Genomic DNA, 20,661 nt, shown 5'->3' with positions numbered 1-20,661 from the left:
ATAATGCTAATTCACATGGGATGATTAGGGTGTGCCCAGGCACACCCGGCACACGCCTATGGTCGCCACTGTGCCCATTGTTGCCACTGTGCATGTCACTGTGCCCTTTAATTGTTGCCACTGTGCCCATTGTCACCACTGTGCCCTTTGTCGCCACTGCGCCCTTTGTCACCACTGTGCCCATTGATGCCACTGTGCTCTTTGTCGCCTCTGTGCCCATTGTCGCCGCTGTGCTCTGTAAAATGCACTTGCCTTACTCCTTCCATGTCCCTCGATGTCCTCTCCCGCCTTGGTGACGCTTCAGCCAATCAGGTTACCGATCACCAGAATCTGTGAACCTGATTGGCTGAGACGGCCGTCAGTCTTATCCAAGGAACGCACCCCCATGCATTGCGAAGATAAGACATCCGGGAGCCGAGGGCTGTACTCTGATAGGCACTTCCGCACAGCCAACCAGCTGCTGTTATTCAGGTGGGCGGTGCTCAATTTCCGGACACCTGAATAGACCAGCGGCAGCTGGCAACAATAACATACATTCATGCAATGCATGAATGTATGTTATTAGACTCAGTGGCGGGCGAGAGCCAGAGGGGGCGGCGCTCCAGCACCCTCTATGGATGAACCGCCACTGCACCTGAATGTTATTCATATGACAGTTGTCCATTATCATTGCACTACTTTGGTCTGACTTTCATGCGACTTGAGTGCCATAGACTGCAATGTTAGCCCTGGTTCACGCCAGCGCGGCTTTGAAATTGCGCTACTTCAGAGTGATTTCAAAGCCGCACATCTGTGCCATTTGCACCGCTGATTTTTATTCAAAAGAAGTCTATGCAAGTCGCAATGAAAATCTGTAAAAAGAAGCGCAGGAACCTTTTTTTCGTAATCGCTGCGACATGAGTCACGGCGATATGAACGGTTCCATTGGCAGCAATGGGGTGCGACTTGTCAAGCGATTTGAAGCCGTAAAAACTGCGTCAGTGTGAGTAAACCCTCGAAAGTCACATGAAAGTCGCACCTGAATGTTATACATATGACAGTTGTCCATTATCATTGCACTACTTTGGTCCGACTCGCTGTGGGAGGGGCCCAGAAGACTCCACCCACTACAGGCTGCCTGCAGAAAACTACAGGGGGGGGGGGCGGAGACAAGACCAATCACCCTGCACAAGGAGAGAGAGCAGAGCTGTGGGAGGGGCTCAGAAGACTCCACCCACTACAGGCTGCCTGCAGAAAACTACAGGGGGGGGGGGGCGGAGACAAGACCAATCACCCTGCACAAGGAGAGAGAGAGCAGAGCTGTGGGAGGGGCCCAGAAGACTCCACCCACTACAGGCTGCCTGCAGAAAACTACAGGAGGGGGCGGAGACAAGACCAGTCACCCTGCACATGGTGGGGTTAGACTTTATTATATCTCTGCTGAGCCTTCATCCGATCGGTCGTCTTCTGGATGCAGCCATTTTTAACAGTTATCGGAAGCTTCAAGGCATGGAGGAGTACATGAATAAGTTTCAATAAATGTGCCGGTGTCGGTTTCCACTGCTGATTGCTCTGCGATGTCGACATTAACCCCTTAACGCCCGCCGCACGACTATATACGTCCGCAAAATGGCACGGACAGGCAGATGGACGTACATGTACGTCCCTGCCTTCTAGCGGGTGGGGGGTCCGATCGGGACCCCCCCGCTGCGTGCGGCGGGCGGATTCCCTCAGAGAGCGATCCGGGACGACGGAGCGGCTATTCCTTTCTAGCCGATCCATCGCGATCGCTCCCTGGAGCTGAAGAACGGGGAGAGCCGTATGTAAACACGGCTTCCCCGTGCTTCACTGTGGTGGCTGCATCGATCGAGTGATCCCTTTTATAAGGAGACACGATCGATGACGTCAGTCCTACAGCCACACCCCTCTACAGTTGTAAACACACACTAGGTGAACACTAACTCCTACAGCGCCCCCTGTGGTTAACTCCCAAACTGCAACTGTCATTTTCACAGTAATCAGTGCAATTTAAATGCATTTTTTGCTGTGAAAATTACAATGGTCCCAAAAATGTGTCAAAATTGTCCGAAGTGTCCGCCATAATGTCGCAGTCACGAAAAAAATCGCTGATCGCCGCCATTAGTAGTAAAAAAAAAATAATTAATAAAAATGCAATAAAACTATCCCCTATTTTGTAAACGCTATAAATTTTGCGCAAACCAATCGATAAACGCTTATTGCGATTTTTTTTACCAAAAATAGGTAGAAGAATACGTATCGGCCTAAACTGAGGAAATTTTTTTTTTTATATATATATATGTTTTTGGGGGATATTTATTATAGCAAAAAGTAAAAAATATTGAATTTTTTTCAAAATTGTCGCTCTATTTTTGTTTATAGCGCAAAAAATAAAAACCGCAGAGGTGATCAAATACCACCAAAAGAAAGCTCTATTTGTGGGGAAAAAAGGACGCCAATTTTGTTTGGGAGCCACGTCGCATGACCGCGCAAATGTCTGTTAAAGCGACGCAGTGCCGAATCGCAAAACCTGGCCTGGGCATTTAGCTGCCTAAAGGTCCGGGTCTTAAGTGGTTAATATAAAAAGAAAAAGTGACTTCTGCAGCGTCTGAATCTGTTTTGTGATCTTGCTTTTCCTCTCCTCCTGCTTCCAGTCGCGGTCCTGTACTGGAGGCAGTGCTTGTTATTGGTGGTCCGTGTTAGTCCCGTGGAGCGCTGCCAAAGCCGGGAGAAGTATTATTTGCTGATAAGGCGGTGTCACCTGGGAGTGGGACAGGGGCCAGATACCGGCCCAGCCTCCATAAGAGGAATACTTATTCAAATGCTGTGTCAATAAACAAGAAGGAAAGACTAACAGGTGACACATGAGCCCGGGTGGCCGGAGTCACAGCTTCACGTCTCACCGCTGCAGTGCTCCATCATCGTCCACCAGACCCGCGCCATCCAACCACCACCGCCATCCAACCACCACCGCCATGAGTCTGTACAACAACCGCTACGGCACCACCAGGGGCTTCAGCAGCCGCTCCCATGGCTCTCTGTCTGGAAGACCCTCCGTGTTCCGGGCCAGCACAGGCTACCAACCGGGGCTTCAAAGAGCCAGCAGCGGCCTTAACATTTCTCGAATGACCCCGGGGTCCGGCACCTTCCTGCTGTCCTCTCTGCCCAACCTGGAGGTGGACCCCAAACTGCACCAGATGAGGAACGAGGAGAAGGAGCAGATCAAAGGGCTCAACAATCAGTTTGTCAACTTCATAGACAAGGTAAGAACCCCCAGGGTTATCCTCCTAATATGGGATTTGTGGGGGTGTTTCGGGGGTATGTGGATATGTGGACTGGCAGCTTTTCCAACCCCCCCCTCGATTCCTTGGTTTGGTGGATCTTTGATTGAAGTTCCACACCAGAAATACATTGTGACTTTGGTTGAAACCAAAGAAGAGTAGCACCGGGTCCCAAGGGGCATCCTCTTACTATAGGAGTGGTGGTGGTGTTTTGGGTCGGGGTATCTGGGTTCCGTATTGGCAGTTTCCCCATACCAAAGAGTTTCTCCCATTTTTTGGGGGGGGTTTGGTGGATCTTTGATTGAAGCACCCCACCGAGAATACTTTGTAACTTTGGTTGAAACCAAAGAAAAGTAGGGACATCCTCAAACTAAAGACCCACCTATTCTGAGGGTTAAACAGAAGGAAAATGGATGCCAAGCGCCTTGAGGCGATATAGTTCGCATTTGTAGCGCTATATAAGTTCTTCACTCACTCATCCTCTTACTGTAGGAGTGTTGGTGGTATTTGGATGGGGCATCTGGTTCCGGATTGGTAGTTCCTCCATGCCAAAGAATTTCTCCCATTGCCTTGGTTTGGTGGCTCTTAGGTTGAAGCGCCACACTGTGAATACTTTGTAACTTTGGTTGAAACCAAAGAAGGGTAGCACTGGGACCCAAGCAGTGGCGGCTGGTGCTCAAATTTTTTTGGGGGGGCGCAAACGAAAAAAAAAAAAAAAAAATTGCAGCCTCACTGTGCCCATCAAATGCAGCCACTGTGCCATCAATTGTCACCACTGTGCCATGCCATCAAATGCAGTCACTGTGCCATGCCATCAAACGCAGCCACCGTGCCATCAATTCGCACCACTGTGCAATGCCATCAAACGCAGCCACTGTGCCATGCCATCAAACGCAGCCACTGTGCCATCAATTGTTGCCACTGTGCCAATTGTCACCACTGTGCCCTTTAATTGTCGCCACTGTGCCCATTGTCACCACTGTGCCCATTGATGTCACTGTGCCCTTTAATTGTCGCCACTGTGCCCATTGTCGCCACTGTGCCCATTCATGCCGCTGTGCCAATTGTCCCCACTGTGCCCATTGATGTCACTGTGCCCTTTAATTGTCACCACTGTGCCCATTGTCGCCACTGTGCCCATTCATGCCGCTGTGCCAATTGTCCCCACTGTGCCCATTGTCCCCACTGTGCCTATTGTCGCCACTGTGCCCATTGATGTCACTGTGCCCTTCGTCGCCGCTGTGCCCTGTAAAATTCCCCTTTGCCCCCCCGCCCGGCACTTACCTTTACTGGAGCCAGCCATCCATGTCCCTCGATGTCTTCTCCCGCCCTAGATGATGCTTCAGCCAATCAGGTTACCGTTGGCCAGAACCGGTGAACCTGATTGGCTGAGACGCCTGGCAGTCTTATCCAAGGAACGCACCCCCGTACGTTCCCTGGATAAGCTTCCGGATGCTGAGGGCTGTACTCGGAAAGCCTGTCAGAGCCATTGGCTCTGATAGGCACTTCCGTACAGCCAATCAGCTGCCGTTATTCAGGTGACCGGGTGCTCATGTCCGGCCCTCTGAATAGACCAGCGGCAGCGGCGACAATAACATACATTCACGCAATGCATGAATCGATGTTATTAGACTCAGTGGCGGTGTGAGAGCCAGAGTGGGCGGCGCTCCAGCGCCCTCTATGGACGGACCGCCACTGGTCAGAAAGTTATTTTAAGGGTTCCTACAACGTTAGCCAGAGAAGACTAGGCAACAGCTATGGAGCCCGGAGGCACAGGTGGTTCGAGGATGTCTACAGCTACATAGTTTTGGTAAAAATTCAATTTTGGTAATATATTTGTATAAAATAAAAGGGGTGTATGTTTTTTTTTTTGCAGAGTGATTTGTCCTGTGAAGCTGAAACATACTTGCAGCTGTAATTGCAGCGAAGGGGGGTTCTACAAAGTATTGGCTCAAATCCCCCCCCCCCCCCCACACACACACTTTTCAGATATTTATTTGTAAAAAAAACAAAAAAACATTTATCATTTTCCTTCCACTTCACTGTTATGTGCCACCTTGTGTTGGTCTATCACATAAAAGTCCATATGCCTAACGTGTTTCGCCCAATAGGGCATCATCAGAAGCATGGCCTACTGACACAAGCATGTCTCCTTATATATAAAAGCCAGACCCTTCGTTAACAGAAAATCAATCACCGGAAATTATTGATATTCATCAATGTGTTCCAACGGCCAGAAGTAAAACATGCACATCAAGAGGAGTCATCTGGGGTCTAATAGAGCAGAGGAGTCATCCGGGGTCTAATAGAACAGAGGAGACATCTGGGGTCTAATAGAGCAGAGGAGTCATCTGGGGTCTAATAGAGCAGAGGAGACATCTGGAGTCTAATAGAGCAGAGGAGTCATCTGGGGTCTAATAGAGCGGAGGAGTCATCTGGGGTCTAATAGAGCAGAGGAGTCATCTGGGGTCTAATAAAGAAGAGGAGACATCTGGGGTCTAATAGAGCAGAGGAGTCACCTGGGGTCTAATAGAGCAGAGGAGATATCTGAGGTCTAATAGAGCAGAGGAGTCATCTGGGGTCTAATAGAGTAGAGGAGATATCTGGGGTCTAATAGAGCAGAGGAGTCATCCGGGGTCTAATAGAACAGAGGAGACATCTGGGGTCTAATAGAGCAGAGGAGTCATCTGGGGTCTAATAGAGCAGAGGAGATATCTGGGGTCTAATAGAGCAGAGGAGACATCTGGGGTCTAATAGAGAAGAGGAGTCATCTGGGGTCTAATAGAGCAGAGGAGACATCTGGGGTCTAATAGAGCAGAGGAGACATCTGGGGTCTAATAGAGCAGAGGAGTCATCTGGGGTCTAATAGAGCAGAGGAGTCATCTGGGGTCTAATAGAGCAGAGGAGTCATCCGGGGTCTAATAGAACAGAGGAGACATCTGGGGTCTAATAGAGCAGAGGAGTCATCTGGGGTCTAATAGAGCAGAGGAGACATCTGGAGTCTAATAGAGCAGAGGAGTCATCTGGGGTCTAATAGAGCGGAGGAGTCATCTGGGGTCTAATAGAGCAGAGGAGTCATCTGGGGTCTAATAAAGAAGAGGAGACATCTGGGGTCTAATAGAGCAGAGGAGTCATCTGGGGTCTAATAGAGTAGAGGAGATATCTGGGGTCTAATAGAGCAGAGGAGTCATCCGGGGTCTAATAGAGCAGAGGAGACATCTGGGGTCTAATAGAGCAGAGGAGTCATCTGGGGTCTAATAGAGCAGAGGAGATATCTGGGGTCTAATAGAGCAGAGGAGACATCTGGGGTCTAATAGAGAAGAGGAGTCATCTGGGGTCTAATAGAGCAGAGAAGACATCTCGGGTCTAATAGAGCAGAGGAGTCACCTGGGGTCTAATAGAGCAGAGGAGATATCTGAGGTCTAATAGAGCAGAGGAGTCATCTGGGGTCTAATAGAGTAGAGGAGATATCTGGGGTCTAATAGAGCAGAGGAGTCATCCGGGGTCTAATAGAACAGAGGAGACATCTGGGGTCTAATAGAGCAGAGGAGTCATCTGGGGTCTAATAGAGCAGAGGAGATATCTGGGGTCTAATAGAGCAGAGGAGACATCTGGGGTCTAATAGAGAAGAGGAGTCATCTGGGGTCTAATAGAGCAGAGAAGACATCTCGGGTCTAATAGAGCAGAGGAGACATCTGGGGTCTAATAGAGCAGAGGAGTCATCTGGGGTCTAATAGAGCAGAGGAGTCATCTGGGGTCTAATAGAGCAGAGGAGTCATCCGGGGTCTAATAGAACAGAGGAGACATCTGGGGTCTAATAGAGCAGAGGAGTCATCTGGGGTCTAATAGAGCAGAGGAGACATCTGGAGTCTAATAGAGCAGAGGAGTCATCTGGGGTCTAATAGAGCGGAGGAGTCATCTGGGGTCTAATAGAGCAGAGGAGTCATCTGGGGTCTAATAAAGAAGAGGAGACATCTGGGGTCTAATAGAGCAGAGGAGTCATCTGGGGTCTAATAGAGTAGAGGAGATATCTGGGGTCTAATAGAGCAGAGGAGTCATCCGGGGTCTAATAGAACAGAGGAGACATCTGGGGTCTAATAGAGCAGAGGAGTCATCTGGGGTCTAATAGAGCAGAGGAGATATCTGGGGTCTAATAGAGCAGAGGAGACATCTGGGGTCTAATAGAGAAGAGGAGTCATCTGGGGTCTAATAGAGCAGAGAAGACATCTCGGGTCTAATAGAGCAGAGGAGTCACCTGGGGTCTAATAGAGCAGAGGAGATATCTGAGGTCTAATAGAGCAGAGGAGTCATCTGGGGTCTAATAGAGTAGAGGAGATATCTGGGGTCTAATAGAGCAGAGGAGTCATCTGGGGTCTAATAGAGCAGAGGAGTCATCTGGGGTCTAATAGAGCAGAGGAGATATCTGGGGTCTAATAGAGCAGAGGAGACATCTGGGGTCTAATAGAGAAGAGGAGTCATCTGGGGTCTAATAGAGCAGAGAAGACATCTCGGGTCTAATAGAGCAGAGAAGACATCTCGGGTCTAATAGAGCAGAGGAGACATCTGGGGTCTAATAGAGCAGAGGAGACATCTGGGGTCTAATAGAGCAGAGGAGTCATCTGGGGTCTAATAGAGCGGAGGAGTCATCTGGGGTCTAATAGAGCAGAGGAGTCATCTGGGGTCTAATAGAGCAGAGGAGACATCTGGGGTCTAATAGAGCAGAGGAGTCATCTGGGGTCTAATAGAGCAGAGGAGATATCTGGGGTCTAATAGAGCAGATGAGTAATCCGGGGTCTAATAGAGCAGAGGAGACATCTGGGGTCTAATAGAGCAGAGGAGACATCTGGGGTCTAATAGAGCAGAGGAGTCATCTGGGGTCTAATAAAGCAGAGGAGACATCTGGGGTCTAATAGAGCAGAGGAGTCATCTGGGGTCTAATAGAGTAGAGGAGATATCTGGGGTCTAATAGAGCAGAGGAGTCATCCGGGGTCTAATAGAACAGAGGAGACATCTGGGGTCTAATAGAGCAGAGGAGTCATCTGGGGTCTAATAGAGCAGAGGAGATATCTGGGGTCTAATAGAGCAGAGGAGACATCTGGGGTCTAATAGAGAAGAGGAGTCATCTGGGGTCTAATAGAGCAGAGAAGACATCTCGGGTCTAATAGAGCAGAGGAGACATCTGGGGTCTAATAGAGCAGAGGAGACATCTGGGGTCTAATAGAGCAGAGGAGTCATCTGGGGTCTAATAGAGCGGAGGAGTCATCTGGGGTCTAATAGAGCAGAGGAGTCATCTGGGGTCTAATAGAGCAGAGGAGACATCTGGGGTCTAATAGAGCAGAGGAGTCATCTGGGGTCTAATAGAGCAGAGGAGATATCTGGGGTCTAATAGAGCAGATGAGTAATCCGGGGTCTAATAGAGCAGAGGAGACATCTGGGGTCTAATAGAGCAGAGGAGACATCTGGGGTCTAATAGAGCAGAGGAGTCATCTGGGGTCTAATAAAGCAGAGGAGACATCTGGGGTCTAATAGAGCAGAGGAGTCATCTGGGGTCTAATAGAGTAGAGGAGATATCTGGGGTCTAATAGAGCAGAGGAGTCATCCGGGGTCTAATAGAACAGAGGAGACATCTGGGGTCTAATAGAGCAGAGGAGTCATCTGGGGTCTAATAGAGCAGAGGAGATATCTGGGGTCTAATAGAGCAGAGGAGACATCTGGGGTCTAATAGAGAAGAGGAGTCATCTGGGGTCTAATAGAGCAGAGAAGACATCTCGGGTCTAATAGAGCAGAGGAGTCATCTGGGGTCTAATAGAGCAGAGGAGATATCTGAGGTCTAATAGAGCAGAGGAGTCATCTGGGGTCTAATAGAGTAGAGGAGATATCTGGGGTCTAATAGAGCAGAGGAGTCATCCGGGGTCTAATAGAACAGAGGAGACATCTGGGGTCTAATAGAGCAGAGGAGTCATCTGGGGTCTAATAGAGCAGAGGAGATATCTGGGGTCTAATAGAGCAGAGGAGACATCTGGGGTCTAATTGAGAAGAGGAGTCATCTGGGGTCTAATAGAGCAGAGAAGACATCTCGGGTCTAATAGAGCAGAGGAGACATCTGGGGTCTAATAGAGCAGAGGAGACATCTCGGGTCTAATAGAGCAGAGGAGTCATCTGGGGTCTAATAGAGCGGAGGAGTCATCTGGGGTCTAATAGAGCAGAGGAGTCATCTGGGGTCTAATAGAGCGGAGGAGTCATCTGGGGTCTAATAGAGCAGAGGAGTCATCTGGGGTCTAATAGAGCAGAGGAGATATCTGGGGTCTAATAGAGCAGAGGAGACATCTGGGGTCTAATAGAGCAGAGGAGTCATCTGGGGTCTAATAGAGCAGAGGAGATATCTGGGGTCTAATAGAGCAGATGAGTAATCCGGGGTCTAATAGAACAGAGGAGACATCTGGGGTCTAATAGAGCAGAGGAGACATCTGGGGTCTAATAGAGCAGAGGAGTCATCTGGGGTCTAATAAAGCAGAGGAGACATCTGGGGTCTAATAGAGCAGAGGAGTCATCTGGGGTCTAATAGAGTAGAGGAGATATCTGGGGTCTAATAGAGCAGAGGAGTCATCCGGGGTCTAATAGAACAGAGGAGACATCTGGGGTCTAATAGAGCAGAGGAGTCATCTGGGGTCTAATAGAGCAGAGGAGATATCTGGGGTCTAATAGAGCAGAGGAGACATCTGGGGTCTAATAGAGAAGAGGAGTCATCTGGGGTCTAATAGAGCAGAGAAGACATCTCGGGTCTAATAGAGCAGAGGAGTCATCTGGGGTCTAATAGAGCAGAGGAGATATCTGAGGTCTAATAGAGCAGAGGAGTCATCTGGGGTCTAATAGAGCAGAGGAGACATCTGGGGTCTAATAGAGCAGAGGAGTCACCTGGGGTTTAATAGAGCAGAGGAGACATCTGGGGTCTAATAGAGCAGAGGAGTCATCTGGGGTCTAATAGAGCAGAGGAGTCATCTGGGGTCTAATAGAGTAGAGGAGACATCTGGGGTCTAATAGAGCAGAGGAGTCATCTGGGGTCTAATAGAGCGGAGGAATCATCTGGGGTCTAATAGAGCAGAGGAGACATCTGGGGTCTAATAGAGCGGAGGAGTCATCTGGGGTCTAATAGAGCAGAGGAGACATCTGGGGTCTAATAGAGCGGAGGAATCATCTGGGGTCTAATAGAGCAGAGGAGACATCTGGGGTCTAATAGAGCGGAGGAGTCATCTGGGGTCTAATAGAGCAGATGAGTAATCCGAGGTCTAATAGAGCAGAGGAGACATCTGGGGTCTAATAGAGCAGAGGAGACATCTGGGGTCTAATAGAGCAGAGGAGTCATCTGGGGTCTAATAAAGCAGAGGAGACATCTGGGGTCTAATAGAGCAGAGGAGTCACCTGGGGTCTAATAGAGCAGAGGAGACATCTGGGGTCTAATAGAGCAGAGGAGTCATCTGGGGTCTAATAGAGCAGAGGAGACATCTGGGGTATAATAGAGCAGAGGAGTCATCTGGGGTATAATAGAGCAGAGGAGTCATCTGGGGTCTAATAGAGCAGAGGAGACATCTGGGGTCTAATAGAGCAGAGGAGACATCTGGGGTCTAATAGAGCAGAGGAGACATCTGGGGTCTAATAGACTCCAAATGTCTCAGTAAAACAGACCTGTCACTGTCTTTTGTTATTAAGGGATGTTTAAATGGTAAGAAAAAAAATATAAAAAAAAAAGGTACATTGTAAAACTAAAAAAAGTATAATAAATAATAATATATATATATATATATATATATATATATATATATATATATATATATATATATATATATATATATATATTTTTAAAGTGTCCCCATTTCCCCGTGAAGTGAGCGGCCAGAACCAAACAGTCTCCCAAATGCGCTCCACCAACCATATGAAATTCACATAAGCGTAAGAAGGCGAAAGTTAGCACATTATCACACAATAACATTCCTAATGAAATAAAAATCAAATCAAAACAACAATAACTACATTCAAAATATCTCAACTTGCATCCTCCAACATGCAGGTGACATTCATGCATGAAAAAATTACAAAAGAAACAATTATCTGAATGACATTTCCAGCAGGTGTAAATGCCTCCACCCTGTGGACAAAAAACATAATACATAACACCATACAGTGCAATAGGGATAGGTTATAAGAAAACCATAAAAAAAAAAAAAAATTGTAATAAAAATAAAAAAAATTATATATATATATATATATATATATATATATATATATATATATATATATATATATATATATATATATATATATATAAACCAAAACAATTAAAGAACAATAAAAAATAATAATATAACTAGTGGGACAACCTACAACCCAAATACTCTAGCTCTCCCAATAACCAAAAATGGATCCAGAGCAAACCGGTTATTATTAGCTATTATTGATGAAGCAGTTCACGGCCCAATCGGCGTTGAGTCCAAAGGGGACATAACTTTTTAAATCGTAAATCCAACGGGTCTCCATTCTAGGAATTTCCCGCCTCACAAAAACGACGCCTCCAGTGGGGTGTGAAACAATATCTATAGCAATAAACGTACGGTAGTACCCCCTGGATTTTTATCATGGCACTCCAAGTAATGTTTGGAGACACTATGGTTTTGGAAATCCCTTCCTAATGTTGGCTACATTCCCCTTAATTCTGACGTTCATGGCTCTAACAGTGTGACCCACGTATTGTAGGCCACAAGGACATATGAGCATATATACAACATTTTGAGTGGTGCAAGTGATGAATGGTGTCAATGTCACAAGTCCTGGAGGTGACCACTGACTTGAACTGTCAAATCCGTCTATCCCCCAATTTTTTTTAAACAACATACGGTACATTTGCGACATGGGAAATACCCTTCAACTACTTCAGCCCCGGAAGAAGGTTTTACCCCCTTCGTGACCTGGCCATTTTTATGCGATTCGGTACTACGTTCCTCTAACTGACAATTGCGCGGTCGTGCTGCGTTGTACTCAAATAAAATTGATATCCTTTTTTTTCCCACAAATAGAACTTTCTTTTGGTGGTATTTGATCACCTCTGCGGTTTTTATTTTTTGCACTAGAAACAAAAAAAACACTGCCAATTTTGAAAAATACACAATATTTTTTACTTTCTGCTCTAAAACGTATCCAATAATAATAATAATAAAAAAAATCGAATTTCTTTATCAGTTTAGGACAATATGTATTCTGCTACATATTTTTGTTAAAAAAAATCCCAATAAGCGTACATTGATTGGTTAGCGCAAAAGTTACCGCGTCTAGAAACTATGAAATATTTTTAAAAAACAGGTTTAGTAAATATAAAATTATATTTAATATAATAATTATATAATACTTTTAGTAATTACATTTTTTGATGCTTATCCTAGTCCGTTATGGTCTGGATTAGCTCCTTTTTTCCCCCATATTCAATATGTAGTTCTTTCTATTTCCTGTTCCTTGTGACCAAAGCGAGGCTTGGATATCTATAGCGGTGAAACATTGCAGAGCCCATCCCCATTGAAAACGTCAGACTTATGACGAAACGCGTCTGGGACGGCGTGCAGTGACGTCACCGCGTTCAACGCAAGGAGGAAGGGCTTGTATTGTACTGGCCTAGCATTTGTTTGTTACATGCTTACATTTCACGTGAGTATGAAATATTTTAATGCCATTTTAATGCCATTTTTTTTTTTTTTACCAGTAATGGCGGCGATCAGCGATTTTTAGTGGGACTGCGACATTGCGGCGGACAAATCCGACAGCTAACTGACATTTTTGACACTTTTTTGGGAACCAGTGACAGTGCTAAAAATATGCACTGTCACTGTACTAATGACACTGGCAGGGAACGGGTTAACACCAGGGGCGATCACAGGGTTAAGTGGGGTGATTTCTAACTGTGTGGGGAACGGATTAACTGGATAAACACAGAGATCCATGTTCCTGCTTATTAGGAACACAAGATCACTGTGTTCTTCCCTGTCAGAACGGCGGTCTGCCTTGTTTACAGATATGATCTTATTCAGTTCCTCACCTCCATAACCTTTGTCTATAAATCCCGACTTTAAGGCCTTGGCTTCTTTCAAATAGTCATCCTTGATGGTACAATTCCTTCCCAGGGGAATGAACTGGCTTTTGGGACTGGATCTGCTATTAGAAATCACGGGGCCCCATACAGCCTACCTGGCAGGCACCCCCCACCCCCAATATATCAAAACAATATTTTCTAAAAAAAAAAATCCTCTAAAATCATTATTAGCAGACTTAACAGAGAACCTGCCCTTTTTTTATTTTTATTTTTTTATTTATAATTAAAAAAAAATGAATTTATTTATTTTACAATGTTTAAAATGTACTTTTTATAATGTTTAAAAAAAAATTTACAATTTTTTTTTCATAGAACAGGGAAGCCAGCAGTGCCACGGGAGGGGGCACAGCACAGCGACAGGTGCTCCCGTATCTTGGGGAGCACACTGCGTACAGGGAGGCGCACGGGAGGGATCAGAAGTAGGCAGAACAAGGAGAGGGATCGGTGCGGGGGATGCAATTACAAGAATGATGCTTTGTGCCTGTGACTCTTCCAGCTGTAAGCCAGCTGGGGGGGGGGGGGGAGGAGAAACCGGCTTTCAGCTGCTGCAGAGAGCTGCACAGGGCATCTTTCTGTAATTGCCCCTCCGCCTGACCACACTGATTCCTCCTGCTGTTCGGGCCCCCTTGTGTGTCCAGGCCCCCTACAGTAGGACTGGTGGTCCACCCCTTATCATGGCCCTGAATCTCAGCCAGGAGGGGTAGTGAAAACTCCCTTGTCTGAAATAGCTATTACGATCCACGTCTTTAAAAAAAAGGTTGAAGTAATCAAAGTACATTCTCTAACTTCAATGTTATGGTCCAAAAAAAAAACAAATCTTAACAGGGCTAGCCTCATATTGTAACGATATATCACATAAAATCCCAATAAAGTACATTGACGTTTTTGGTTGTAACATAAACAAAATGTGGGAAATTTCAAGGGGTATGAATACTTTTTCAAGGCAGTGGAGTACAAAACCCAAACTTGACTTCCACTGGGGGGGTGAAAACAATTGCCACTCAGCAGTCCATAGTGGTATGATACTGGGAGATAAAAAAGCATACACCTCCATCAGGAAGTCCGTTTAAAAAGTAATGCCTTTATTGTATCATATTGGAGCTGCAGCTAATGAGCATAATAAGTTAATAAACATTCCAATACAGCAGGACCAAGGCAGCAGGCTGATGGTTTGTATACAACAAACGCCGACAGCGATCGGCAATTGGTGCGTGATGATTGACCAATCTGACGTTAACTGACGTCGCTGACAAAGTCCTGTACGGACGTAACGCGTAGGGGCGGAGAAGCTATTGAGCGGATGTCACCCACAGCCATCTCTTACACGCTGCTGTGTTTACACTGTTGCGTGCCAGTTGGTTCGGCTCCTTACATCGCTAATTTAGCTTTTATGTACGGCCAACTATAGTTTTACTCTTTGTGGAATACTTTTAATAAAAAGATCGTAACAGAGAACACTTAGATCGTCTTCATTATTTTTTCATCCATTGCCTTGGACTATCTGGTTCTACTGTTGCATTCCACTGCTGCACCTGCTGCCGGATTGATTGACCACCCTTATCCTATATGTGGATACAAGCGTATTAGATCTTCTGTTCATTCAGAGGTCCACCATATCCGGTAAGAACATACGTTTGGTGGTGGAGGAACAGTCACTTTGGATATTCAGTGCCTTCTGAACTGACTAACTGCCATTGACATTACCAGTGACACTTATACAGTGATCGGTGCTAATAATATGCACTGTCACTGTACTATGACACTGGATGGGAAGGGTTAACGGTGTGCCTAACAAGTGTTAATATGTGTAATATGTGCTGCTTTTACTAGCAGATCTCTTTGTTTCTTATCCCTGCTTTGCAGGGATAAGAAACAGAGAGAATGTTCCATCTATACAGGACCTGCTGACAGACTCCCACTGTGTACAATCACAGTGGGTGTTGGAGAGGGTGTGCGCATCCACTCAGCCTAAACCCGGAAGCAGTCAGTGACGTACCAGTATGTCGCTTAGCCTGCATGGGGGCAGGGCCGATCCTAGGCAGGGTGCACAGGGTGCATTGCACCCAGGCGCCTGCAGATGTGGGGGCGCCGAAGTGCCAGAGTTCTCCCCTCCTTACTTCTCTCCTTGTTTGTGTACTACATCTCTAACCGTCTTCTGTATCATGTCTGCAGTCTCTAACCATCTTCTGTATCATGTCTGCAGTCTCTGACCATCTCCTGTATGATGTCTGCAGTCTCTGACCGTCTTCTGTATCATTTCTGCAGTCTCTGACCACCTCCTGTATCATGTCTGCAGTCTCTGACCGTCTCCTGTATCATGTCTGCAGTCTCTGACTGTCTCCTGTATCATGTCTGCAGTCTCTAACCACCTCCTGTATCATGTCTGCAGTCTCTGACCACCTCCTGTATCATGTCTGCAGTCTCTGACCGTCTCCTGTATCATGTCTGCAGTCTCTGACCGTCTCCTGTATCATGTCTGCAGTTTCTGACCGTCTCCTGTATCATGTCTGCAGTCTCTGACCGTCTCCTGTATCATGTCTGCAGTCTCTGACCGTCTCCTGTATCATGTCTGCAGTCTCTGACAGTCTCCTGTATCATGTCTGCAGTCTCTGACCGTCTCCTGTATCATGTCTGCAGTCTCTGACCGTCTCCTGTATCATGTCTGCAGTCTCTGACTGTCTCCTGTATCATGTCTGCAGTCTCTGACCGTCTCCTGTATCATGTCTGCAGTCTCTGACTGTCTCCTGTCTGCAGTCTCTGACCGTCTCCTGTATCATGTCTGCAGTCTCTGACTGTCTCCTGTATCATGTCTGCAGTCTCTGACCGTCTCCTGTATCATGTCTGCAGTCTGTGACCGTCTCCTGTATCATGTCTGCAGTCTGTGACCATCTCCTGTATCATGTCTGCAGTCTGTGACCGTCTCCTGTATCATGTCTGCAGTCTGTGACTGTCTCCTGTATCATGTCCGCAGTCTGTGACCATCTCCTGTATCATGTCCGCAGTCTGTGACCATCTCCTGTATCATGTCTGCAGTCTGTGACTGTCTCCTGTATCATGTCCGCAGTCTCTGACCATCTCCTGTATCATGTCTGCAGTCTCTGACCACCTCCTGTATCATGTCTGCAGTCTCTGACCGTCTCCTGTACCATGTCTGCAGTCTCTGACCGTCTCCTGTATCATGTCTGCAGTCTGTGAACATCTCCTGTATCATGTCTGCAGTCTCTGACCATCTCCTGTATCATGTCTGTAGTATGTCTGGGCGTCTTTCTAACAGACTCTCTAACAGAAGCCCTTTCTGTGTCCATCACAGAGGCCCCCCTCCAGGTCCCAATAAAGTACTCTGCTTCTCTTCCTGTATTTTGTTTATTGATAAGAGATCATGTAAGCATCCCAGGGTAATGAAAACTTTGTGGGGGAGCATCTCTGTGGTTGAGTCATTGCCATAGAAACATTTGTAAAGGGGAGGAGTTAGTAAAACGTCAACGGCCATGTGGGGGCGCCAGAAATATTTCTGCACCCAGGCGCCTGTGACCCTAGGATCGGCCCTGCATGCGGGCGCCCGCCCCCAAAGTACTGCAGCCAGTCTAGAAGCAGTATGCAGAGAATGCATTACAGTAATTAAACCCTTACAACCACTTTATGAATATATACTTAAATAGGATTTATTTTTAATTTTTTAGCTTAGTTTTACTTTTTGTAGAACACCAAATCCCCGGGCCAGGGTTTGCTCTCTTCCTGCCCAGCATTGCCGCCCTCCCAATTTTTCGCCCTCAGCAAACTCGTCTGATTTCTGTTTACTTTGTATAAATTTAATTAAAGTCGCAACTTATTTTCCCAGCCTGGCGCTGAGCTCCTGGCGGACCTGAGAACACATCTTGTTGTATGAACCCGTGTGACCCGCTAACCGCAGGAGAGGGATTGGCAGGGCTCTGGGCAGAGGGAGCACACGGGATAATGGTGGGAAAAGGGCGGCAGGAGCCGAGGCAAATAATGGAGCGATCTTATTTCATTATCTGACCATTGTGATCAGCGCTCTCAGCAAACACAGCGGGCGTAATCCCCCGGCCATGGAACCTCCCTGCTTGTGTGCCCATCCAAATATTATACAAGTTGTGCCAACTCCCCACTCACCTGGGCGCCGCACTACCCCCCCCCCCGCGTCTTTTGGTTTTGTAGACTGATATAATCTCTGCGTATATTTGTATTTTATCTCGAAAGAAACCCTCTGTGCTCACAGCAGAAGACTTTATCAGACGTATCTGATAAGAAAAAAAAAAACTACAAAAACAAGAATATGGAAGCCTTATAAAAGAACAAGAAAAGTGAACGCCATATAAAAAGATAAGACACATATTTTAACCACTTCCATACCGGGCACTTACGCCCCTTCCTGCCCAAGCCAATTTTCAGCTTTCAGCACTGTCGCACTTTGAATGACAATTGCGCGGTCGTGCTACACTGTACCCAAACAATTTTTTTATCATTTTGTTCCCACAAATAGAGCTTTCTTTTGGTGGTATTTGATCACCTCTGCGGTTTTTATTTTTTGCGCTATAAACAAAAGAAGAGTGACAATTTAAAAAAAAAACACTATTTTTTACTTTTTTATTTAATAAATATCACAATTTTTTTTTAAAAAACTTTTTTTTTCCTCAGTTTAGGCCGATATGTATTCTTCTACATATTTTTGGTAAAAAAAATCGCAATGATCATATATTGATTCGTTTGCGCAAAAGTTATAGCGTTTACAAAATAGCTGATAGATTTATGGCATTTTTATTTTATTAATTTTTTTACTAGTATTGGCGGCGATTTGCGATTTTTTTACTGTCATCGTGACATTGCGGCGAACACATCGGACACTTTTGACACGTTTTTGGCGCCATTCACATTTATACAGCGATTAATGCGATAAATATGCACTAATTACTGTATAAATGTGACTGGCATTCAAGGGGTTAACACTAGGGGGTGAGGGAGGGGTTAATATGTATACCAGTATTGTGTTCTAACTGTGGGGAAGGGGGGTGACTGGGTGAGGTGACCGATGCTGTGTCCCTATGTACAAGAGACACAGATCGGTCTCCTCTGTCCCCTGACAGGACGTGGAGCTCTGTGTTTACACACAGAGCTCCACGTCTTGTCCCTGTAGCCGCCGATTCCAAATGCCTGGCGGACATCGCGACCGCCAGGCACGCGCATCGGCATCTCGGGGACGCGCCTGGCGCGCGCACGCCGCCGCCGGCGCGCTCGCGCGCCCCCCAGTGGCCGCAAGAATACAGGACGTCATTTGACGTCCTGTTGAATATTCAGAGTCACCGTGGAGCCGTCATTTGACGATGGCCCGGTACTCTAGTGGTTAAAAACATTTTTAAAAATACATAATTACATTTTTTTTTTGACAAAAATTCATAAAATATTTATGTTGTATGAATTTTGAATAATTAAATGTGTACTGTACCAAGGAAAAAAAATAATAAAAAAAAATGGGCCAGATTCTCGTAGATTGGAGTAAAACTGTGCGGGCGTAACGTATCTTATTTACGCTACGCGGCCGGAAGTTTTACGGGCAAGTGCTTGATTCACAAAGCACTTGCCTGTAAAGTTGCGGCGGCGTAGCGTAAATCCTCTGGCGCAAGCCCGCCTAATTCAAGTGATCCAGGTAGGGGGCGTACTGCGCATGCGCCGTCCCTAAAATTTCCCGACACGCATATCGCTAAATGACGTCGCAAGGACGTCATTGGTTTCGACGTTAACGTAAATGGCGTCCAGCGCCATTCACAGACGACTTACGCAAACGGCGTACATTTTTAAATTTCGACGCGGGAACGACGGCCATACTTAACATTGGTTGCCCCTCATATAGCAGGGGCAACTTTACACGTCGCAAATGCTACGGAAACGTCGTAAATTCACTGCGTCGACTGCGCGTACGTTCGGGAATCTCGCGTAAATAGCTAATTTGCATAGACGACGGAAAAAAAACTACGGAGGCGACACCTAGCGGCGGGAAAAAAATTGCATCTAAGATCTGACAGCGTAAGAGCCTTACGCCTGTCAGATCTAATGGATATCTATGCGTAACTGATTCTAAGAATCAGTCGCATAGATACGCCGGGCCAGATTAGGACTTACGACGGCGCAAATGGCGTTGCGCCGTCGTAAACCTTTTGAGAATCGGGCCCAATGTTTTTGTTTTTTAAAAAGCATGGCATTAAAATTGTTAAAAAAAATAAAATAGTTAAATAAGAGTTATTTTATATATTTATGTATTTTTAAAAATGATTTTTAAAATATGTGTCTTATCTTTTTATATGACGTTCACTTTTCTTGTTTTTTTTTTTACAAGGCTTCCTTATTCTTGTTTTTGTAGAACTACAGATTAGCCACTAGATGGAGCTTTCAATTGCTCAGCGCAATTACTTGTGTGCAAAGCAGAAAGAGAATGGGCTAGATTCAGATAGCCCGCCGTAAGTTTGTGCGGGCGTAGCGTATCTCAGATACGCTACGCCGCCGTAACTTAGTGAGGCTGGGGCTGGATTCACAAAGAACCTGCGCCCTAAGTTGCGGCGGCATATCGTAAATCTGCCGGCGTAAGCGCGCCAAATTCAAATTCTGAAGAGGTGGGCCGTGTTTTATGCAAATAAAACATGACCCCACGTAAATGACGTCTCTAACGAACGGCGCATGCGCCGTCTGTGAACGTATCCCAGTGCGCATGCTCCTAATCACGTCGCAAATAGTCAATGCTTTCGACGTGGACGTAATTTACGCAAAGCCCTATTCGCGAATGACTTACGCAAACAACGTAAACGGCGCAAAATTCGACGCTGTCCCGACGTCCATACTTTTTTTTTTTTTTTGACGTCCATACTTAACATTGGATACGCCTCATATAGCAGGAGTAACCTTACGCCGGAAAAAGCCTAACGTAAACGACGTAAAAAATTGCGCCGGGCGGACGTACGTACGTTTCTGAATCGGCGTATCTAGCTCATTTGCATATTCTACGCCGAAATCAACGGAGGCGCCACCTAGCGGCCAGCGTAAATATGCACCCTAAGATACGACGGCGTAGGAGACTTACGCCGCTCGTATCTTAGCCTAATTTAAGCGTATCTGGTTTCCAGAATACGCTTAAATTTACGACGGCGTAGATTCAGAGTTACGACGGCGTATCTACTGATACGCCGGCGTAACTCTCTCTGAATCTAGCCCAATGTATCTTATTTATTTTTTTTGGTATTTTTT

At 46.2% G+C, this 20,661-nt stretch overlaps 1 protein-coding gene across 1 annotated transcript in view; it reads left to right on the top strand.

The window, feature by feature from the left end:
- Positions 1–2,827: 2,827 nt before the first annotated feature.
- Positions 2,828–20,661, top strand: part of LOC120944233 (keratin, type II cytoskeletal 8-like) — a 46,944-nt gene continuing 29,110 nt past the window's right edge. The window contains exon 1 of the mRNA XM_040358208.1: positions 2,828–3,260. Within this exon, the coding sequence (XP_040214142.1) occupies positions 2,862–3,260 (399 nt within the window). The 5' untranslated portion in view covers positions 2,828–2,861. The remainder of the gene's footprint in view (positions 3,261–20,661) is intronic.

The sequence above is a fragment of the Rana temporaria genome, chromosome 6 (assembly GCF_905171775.1).
Source record: "Rana temporaria chromosome 6, aRanTem1.1, whole genome shotgun sequence".
Classification (NCBI taxonomy): Eukaryota; Metazoa; Chordata; class Amphibia; order Anura; family Ranidae; genus Rana; species Rana temporaria.
Note: the sequence above shows the minus strand (reverse complement) of the source record. Positions and strands in the feature narration are given on the sequence as shown.